Source organism: Parasteatoda tepidariorum, chromosome 3 (assembly GCF_982258835.1).
Source record: "Parasteatoda tepidariorum strain Cologne lab strain chromosome 3, Ptep-v5.0, whole genome shotgun sequence".
Lineage (NCBI taxonomy): Eukaryota > Metazoa > Arthropoda > Arachnida > Araneae > Theridiidae > Parasteatoda > Parasteatoda tepidariorum.
Window position 1 is genome coordinate 83,344,176 of NC_141757.1, and position 8,886 is coordinate 83,353,061.

Genomic DNA, 8,886 nt, shown 5'->3' on the forward strand with positions numbered 1-8,886 from the left:
TCATTCCAAATATGATATTTTTGAAACAGTTTCTTCTTTTTCCTTAAAAGGCTGGTATAAGATTATAGAAATAAGATTAATAGAAAATAAGATTTATGAAATTTGATGAATTAGTAGAAATAAAATTTATGATGCTAATATCTTCATAAATTGATAATTCAGTTTTGAAATTGAATTTTACTTTCTACCTTGCCTTATTGGTAAATTCTACATGCTAATCAAATGCATCTTTTACTAGGTATAAAGCAAGTTTGGGCATGGACGATGACATGGTATCATTGACGTCAATGCTTATTCCTGACCTACCAGATGATTATCATCGGAAAAACAGGCTCCCTGCAGACGTCGTTTCCAGTGACATAGTTTTCTTCTGCCGACATGTCTACGATTTTCGCCAGAAAAGAATCTTAAAAAACCCGACGTGAAAAATTATTGCCAATGAGAGAATAAACTAAACATTCGTGATAGCAGCTAGTCTAGATTTAAAAGCAACGTTACAGCTGTATAACAAATCATTTATCCACTGACCAAATCTAGTTGATTTTTCTCTTAAGATATTATTTTTAAAAAAAAGAGGGATTTGATAGACCTCCATCCATCGTATCATTACTGACGAAACTAACTGGTAGATGATAAATATTTTTTGCTCTTGAAATTTATACTATTGAAGCGTGTTAAAATTTGGGATAGGAAACTTTGAAGTAATGTTTCGCTAATGGTTCCTGTTGAAAATTAGTGTATCAGATATGTATATTTGTAATTATCTTCTTAAAAGAAACACAGAATTTTATTTCCATTGGAGAAAATTGAATGTTGTGTGAGACCATGAGTGGGGAAACATTAAAAGTGTAGTTTATTATCATATTACAAACTGTTTGTATTGTTAAAAATAATTAGAATATGTATCATTAGTTTAATTATACTTATTTTATTTGAAACTCATCTTTGTGATAGTCACTTGCTAAAAGTCACTTCAGCTGTTATATATCACTATGACAGTTATATATCATTGTTCTTATATCATTTTAATTAGTATATTTCAATATATCTCTATGTAGCTGTCCTGTTAAAAAAAAAAGCTTTGTTGTGTTGTCATTGTAAGCATTTTTAAAGTCTATACGTTTTTGAGAATATATTGTTTGTATCAAAAAAGCAAAATATTACATTTTCCAGAGTTATGAAATTTTTATAATTTGTGCAATTTTTATGTTGTGAATTTTGCTGTGTGTGTTCTGTTTTGTTGCATGAAATATTGGATTTTACAAAGGTATCTATAGAATATATATGTTTTTTTTTCGTACAAAATATATTGTGTTAATGTTTTGTTGCAGTTCTCTTAATTTGCTGAGTACAAACAACTAAAAAGAACTGTTTATGAATTATTTTTAGGGTTTCGTCTTTATTTTTGTTTGAATTCCCTTTCATTTTTTCACTTATCAAAAGTCATTTCTAAATTCAAATATGTGTATTTTCAAAGTAGATCTCTGAATATTTTGTAATAAACCATGTACTAGGGTAAATCACACGAATTTATTTTATGAAGACATTTCTAATAATTCAACGTTTGTGCCTGTATACTACACCTATTGGTGCCTATGACAGTAGGTGTTTACTGTAAGTGAATAAGCTTTTATCTTAAATACACAAAAAGGGAAAGTTTAATTTTTTTATAAGGCTTTTTCTTTTCTCTTAATGTTAAGAATAGTGGAAATTACATTCACCTTTTCTGTAAGAAATTGCTAAATTTGTCTTTCCTGTTTTGAATAAAAAACAAACACTGACTGTAGAATAATTATTCGTAAATTAAAAACTGTCTTTAATAGTCTTATTTCATTAATAAAATGAGACTTAATAATAGCAGACTAGTCCTACAATTACTTTTTTTTTCCATTCTGACTGTCTAATTCAGATCACGTGGATTTATGTTTTATGTTTTTAGAAAGACAGAACTTTCTTGGTATTGAAAGTGATTAAAAGAAGATAATCAGTGTTCCCATAAATCATGGTTAACTTCAAAAATCTGTAACTGTAAGGAAATTTTCTTTGGCAAAAAAGTCAAGAAGTTGTCAAAAAAATTTTATTTTTTGCTGAAAACTACAAAAATTCTGCAATAGACCAGGAAAATAATTAATCTTTAGAATTGGAGGTACTCTGTAAATAGGTCAAAAGCAAATAATTCTAACAATTTTTATAAAAGTTTTCAATGTAATGTGTTATAATTATTTTACATTAAACTGAATCAGATGATAAATTTATCCATAAATATTTTTCTTGCAAATTTTTTCCTATATTTTTGTTGAGAATTTCTTGGAAAATCAGTGTGTCAGAGAATTTGGAGTTAGCGTCCTAATAATTCTTAGAACATGTAATTTTGAGTTTTCAAATTCAGACATTCGCTTTTAAATATGATTACACTGAGAGATTTTTAATTTTATTGAATATTTTTCAAGTTGAATACAATTTAAAAATTAGTTTTAGCATGCTTCGAATAAATATTGTTGATGTAGAAGTTGCCTCATAGTTTAATGGTAAGATTAAAATTATATGATGCTATATTGAAATTAAAACTCTACAGAATTCTGTAAAAATTATAATCAAAATTAAAACATTATTTATTGATATAATATAAGTGATTTTCTTGTTAATATAATGTATGCACCATACTAGCGAACCTTGGCAGTGTTTTCATCGCAGAAAAAAAATGGGTGAGAATTTCTCACCCTTTCTCAAAAACAGGGTGAGATTTCAAAAAGTTAAGTGAGATATCTAAAAATTTAAAAAAAAAAAAAAAAAAACACAAAGAGACTTGAAAAAAAATCATTTCTTTAATTATAATACATTTTTAACATCTTCTAATTTTTAAAGTATTAAATATTTTTTTTGCATCATCATATGGAAAATGTTTTACATCTACTTTTTCATCAGCTATTCTCATTAGGTTGCTCAAATGCTCGTTTGTTTCATTTTGATTGTTTCTACCCACGTTTGTTTCATTTTCATTTGTCCGTTTCGGAGTAGAAGATATTGCCTTTACAAGGTATTTGTCCATCTTACATTAATGTGCGAAAGATTTGAACTTCTTACATGGAGAAACCTTACCTACGGTAAACACGTGGTTGCAGAGAAATGCATTCTGAAAGAGGTTCCGAGGGATGGTGTTCTGTTGTTCTTAGAGGTTCTGAACAATACTGGTAAGTAGGGAAGCTAGATAATGGGGGAGATGTTGAAAATAAAGAAAGATCCAGGAAGAAAAGTGAAACGGATTTCATTCTAAATGGCGCAATGAGAAATTTTTTTCGAAATTCGTGAATTTTGAAATTGTTTTATAGAATGCGGGAATTTCTCGCGGTAATCATTTTTTAATGCGAGAAAAGAAAAAAATATGCGAGATTCTCGCACTGTAGTGAAAACACTGCTTGGGCATATATAATTTGACATTGGGAATTGACAGCCTTAAGTTTGCGAGGATACCCAAGATTTAGCTTTTATTATAACTAAGCTTTAATGTTAATAGCATGCCTTTTAAACAATTTTGTTTTGTTTTAGATTATAAAATGTTTATTTTTAACTTTGAGTACATATGTTTTAAGTAAAAATATGAATGCTTATATATTTTTAATCTGTGCCTTTACTTTTGTAAACCGTGAACTTTTTAAATGGACTCTAACTATATTTATTTAACTCTGATGTTTTTATAATTTAGCCTCATTTTGATTTTCAAGAAAAGAATTAAGCTAAAATCTTATGATTATTTCACTTTCTTAGTTATATTTTATTAAGGTTACAATTCTCTTTTTACGCATCTCCAAATTTAACGACCAAAACTTATTTTTAAATAATCTAAAAACAGTTGCAATTGCAAAGATCTGAAAATCCATTTATCAAACAATCAGTGAGAGAACCCATCCTTCTTTGAACAGGGAGATTGTTTCAAAGAAGTAAAAAAAATTTAGACTAGTAATTGCACTTTGTATTTATTTTTGAATTAATGTTAAATTATTAAAATTAAATAAATGGCTGTTTGTTGAGAAATTAAAGTATAAAATGTCTCTTAATTTTAGAACTGCTGCAATTTTTTTAAAACTCCCCAATATAAAATACAATTTTTGCTTCGTTGTGCAAAAAGAATTTCTAAATTGCCCGTTCCCTTAGCAATTATTAAAAATTAATGTTAATTTTTTCGCACATTTAAATCAGAAATCTGATTAATAACTATTTAATTTTTTTATTGTTGTTTATTTGTTTTTTTTTTTTTTTTTTAATTTTCTGAATATTGATATTCTGCGCTTGTGAGGAAAATATACTGCGACACAGACATCATGACACAATGATCTAATTGTGATTTTAAAAGCATTCCAAATTTCCATTTACTCTGCTGTTTTTTTTTTTTTTTTTTTTTTTTCAATAAAAAAATTCTTATTTATGTTCATTTTAGCATCAAACTAAATATTTTTAATTTTCTTAAATCGCAAAATTAATATTGCTTTGAGAAGGTGATATAGAGATCTTGGGCTATCTCATTTTTTTATTAATCAATTTTAAATTAATGTTTTTATTATTATTCTCTGGTTTGCAATCCACAGTTTGTGCATTTTTCCAAGGTTTAGCAGAGTTATTTATTTAAACATTATTTAATGAGTGTATTTTAGAAATGTAGGCTTTTAGTTTTTTGTTTTTTTTTTTGCTATTATTTTTTAATTGCTTTTATTCTTCCTTTAATCAGTAGAAATATCAATTATGTAAGCCAGCATCAATTACTATTTTATACTTGAACTTTTTTTTGTATCAGTTACTTTGATAGATAAAATTGAAATGTGAGTATTTTGAAATTAAATTTTTGATGGCATAAGTTTTTGAATAATATAAAAAGGGGCATATACTTTAGCATTTAATAAATTTCTGAATTTTTCTTTTCATGTTCTATTTTTTCCGATATAAAAACAATTTTTTATTTTTGGAAAGTCTTACACTTTCTTAACTGAAGTGAAGTTGTCTTCATTTTAAAAGTTTAAGGATAAAGGAAAAAAAATTAAGTTATAAATATATGGTCGAAATGGTTATTTTCACAAAGAAAAAGTAAATTATCATAAATTCATCTTCTTAAATCAATGGTTAGAGAATGTGGCTTTGAAAAACTTATTAATTCCTACTGTGCTCTAAAATTTGTCTCAGACATTTGATTTACTTTGCATTCAATACCTCTATTCTAAAACATTTTTTTTTAATTCTAAATAGACTCTAAAATAATTCCACAATGAAAATGTCCAACATGCTTTAAAAAAAGGAAAGAAATCTTTACAAAATTTCACTAGCCTTGTTCTAAAAATTAATTTTAGTTACAAATATTTCAAATAGAGACTTTTAGTTGTGTTTATTACTGATAAGTTACTTATACTGTATTTTAAAAAAATACTTCATTTAAAATTACAATTTTAAGTTAAAAATAAAATTATTGTATTAATGACTCTAAAAATTTAAAATTATCACTGTTAACTTCCATTAGCCTGCAAAATACTCCATACGTAAATAAAATCCCTGATCAAAATGCACAATCACATCCTGGAGTAACTTCAGATGATCTTGAGGTTAAGTTTTCCTTAATAAATTTGAATAAAACATAGTATGTTTTTTAGCATAGTATGCTAATTAAAATTTGATTTTCATTTTTGTAAAAAGAATTATTTAATGCAAAATAAAGCAATAGGATGTTTTGGAGAAAAAAAAATTTTTACGATTATCTTAAGAAAGTAATACATATTACTTAATGATAAAATATAATAAAGTACGGAATCTTTTGTACAAATATAGTTAATTTTTCACGAATACCTTAAAAAGACTGCTTACTATGTACGTCTTGAATAGCAATAGCAGCATCTTTTTTAGAACTGCGATGTACAGCTCCAAATGTAAACAATTGAAAATTTTAAAAAATTGGGTTTAATAATTAACTTAGGGTAAAATCAAATAATTTTTGAAATATAGAGAGGCAAATTAGCGATTTTTTTTTAATGAAAATATATTCACCTTGAAATAGTACACAATATTTAAAAAATTTAATAAAACATTATAAATAAAAAATTCTTAAAGAAATTGTTTTTTAAAAGAAATAAACAAATCAGTAAATAACTTTGACTGAGCTGAGTTTTGAATAATATATGTTCAAAATTATTATCAGTAAGGATTTTGCAAACAATAAATATTCTTTCCTATGCTATTTTTTTTTCAATAATTTAAAAAAATTTCAATAAAAAAAAATCCGTGACTAAAAAATTGAAGTTTGCTTTAATTGAAGAAATTCTTTTATTTTATTTTTATTAAACAGATAAGTAAATTCATTTTACTTTAGCTATACTATACCATCTTTCCGTAGCTCTGATTAATGGAATGATTTTAACTTCATCGAAACTTTTCCTCATAGATTTGCACGAAATTGCACCCAAACATTTTCTGCCCCTGCATCTTAGTTTTACCATAAAAATTTTCAAATTATTCTACAAAAGCTGTTACAAAACAAGCCTTTCGCCTACAAACTGCACTAGATTTGCTCTAAAAAAGTGATCTGGAAGTGAAATTGTATTGTTAAAAAAAACTAATAAATCGCAATTCTAGTTGGACTCTGTAAGTATAAACAAAATCAGAGATTAGATAAAGACTTTCATTTCTGTTAAAGGTATGAAATAAAAAAAAAAATTATTTTCATTTTACTTTAAGCAAATAGATTTAACCAAAAAATCAAGATTTAAAAATAAAAATTTAAATGAATATACTGGCATATTATACAAAACTATTATTTTGAATGATTGATGGAAATAAATTACTAGAATGACAGCTTTTAAAAATCTTACCAACAATTGCCTAGCGACTAATCATTTCACTGAGTAATTTTTGTGATAAATTCGAAAAACGATATAGGATGCATTATAAATTATTTAAAGGTAAAAGTTGGACTTTTTTGGGACATATTACTATTTATTGTATTTTGTAACAGTATTTCTACTTTTTGTTATAGTGTTCAATGAAGAAAAACTGTTTTTAATTACATTGTGATGTATGAACTATTATTACAAAATAATTGCTTTTTATTTTTAGTACAAAATTCGCTTTCTTCACTTGCTGAGCTTTTGTATGAAGTTCTCTTTTATGTGAATGCTGTATGTATTGTAATTTATGAATATATTTTAGCTAACTACTACATTAAAAAAATATTAGTATTGAATAAAACAATGGAATTGACAAATTGCGTCTGATTTATTTCCGATTCATTTTACTGTATCTGTTTTTAAAATAAAATATATGCTGCGTGGTTCTCAAAATTGAGTATGCAGTTTTCAACTTTTAAATGTAAATTACAATGCATTACAATCAAGGTATCTTGTAAAACCTTTCAAGTAGAAGGTATAAATTTGAGTTTATATTTTTAAACAAATGGTTCGTTAAAAAGCGGTTTTTAGAATCATTTTCTAACTTAAAGATAGAACTTGTTGATAAACTTTGACTTGAAGTTCTTTCAGGGTCACGAATTTTTCTACAGAAATAGCTAGTTAGTCAGGAAAAAATTGTATATTGCATTAATGTTGTATGAGCAAATGTTGAGGATTTATAATAACAGATGGCGCTGAGCGCAAACAATTTTCTTATTATTTTTTCTTCACTTCTTAAGTTTCAGTTTGGATTTAACCACTGAACCACAATGAAATAAAATCCTTTTTATTATTACAATTTGTGTAATTATTGTCGAATTATTGTAGAATTCGAATCAGCAAATAAATACAATTTATGAATTTTCTAACTTCTATCCTATAATATGTATTCGAGCCAGAATTAATTTTTAAATATGTGACTGATTGTAATCTAATCTGCATTCTTGAAAATAGACAGTTGCCTGCATACTCAATTTTGAAAGCCATTTAAAAAGTTTAAAGGAAGAAAAAAAATTTGAAAGTTGGCAATAACTAATTAAAGAAAATTGCAGACGACTTTTTGCAGATTTAAAAAATGTGTAGAAATGTTTTTGAATTAAACAGATGATTCTGTGTTTTTAAAAAAGTTTTGTACTGTGACCTGGCAACTGATGATGGTAAATAATAGGTTAATTTCGCAACACTGGCTTTTGGAGTGGTCACCGAATTCCTTCAGCTTTTGTAAAGTTAACAATCGTTTGAAGGTAGACATTTCGAAAGATCTAGTTCATAGTTTTTCTAGTGATGTCACAATTCTTCTTTTAATAATAATTCTTTTAACAATATTTTAAATGATTTTATCAGTAAAAAGAACTTCAGTTGTTAAAGAACAATGAAATACATTTTACAATTTTTAAGAACTTCCTTGCTGCAAATTCTCAATTTTTAAAATGAATATTTATTTTTTATTTTGATGAAAAAGTTACAATGAAAATTACACTCGGTATACAGTTGGAAAATATTTTATATTAAAATGAAAAGTTTGTTTTCGGAACATTTTTATTCAACACAAAATCGTTTGCTTATAACAAAGAGAGAGTCAGAAACTCCAATTTAGGGAACTTGCCCAAACCTAACTTGTTTTCAATTTGATTTTCAGTCTTAGAGAGGGGAAGAAAACGAAACGTGAGAAAAAATTTTATTTATGTGTGCAAAATATTTTGTTAAGTGCCTTAACTTTCATTAAATGCTTTCGCTTCTTTTATGCAATTAGCCATTGAAGTAAACACAGGATAATTTCCATAACTGAGTAACGATTGGGGGGGGGGGGAATTGAAGTTAACGAGTCCGTGAGTATGAAAAATTCTGTTTCAAAAAACTTAGTTAAAAAGTTGACTTACGAGTATTTCATACACTTGTGAGCGTCAAGGCAAAATACGTTCTTTATGTATGTACATTTCTATAAATCTCACAGCCTATATGCTGA

At 26.2% G+C, this 8,886-nt stretch overlaps 1 protein-coding gene across 2 annotated transcripts in view; it reads left to right on the forward strand.

Annotated features, from left to right (window-relative positions):
- Positions 1-7,237, forward strand: part of LOC107456354 (uncharacterized) — a 177,309-nt gene extending 170,072 nt beyond the window's left edge. For both annotated transcript variants that reach the window (XM_087159711.1, XM_087159710.1), the window contains one exon: positions 239-7,237. In XM_087159711.1, coding sequence (XP_087015837.1) covers positions 239-425 — 187 coding nt within the window. In that variant the 3' untranslated portion in view covers positions 426-7,237. The remainder of the gene's footprint in view (positions 1-238) is intronic.
- Positions 7,238-8,886: the final 1,649 nt, after the last annotated feature.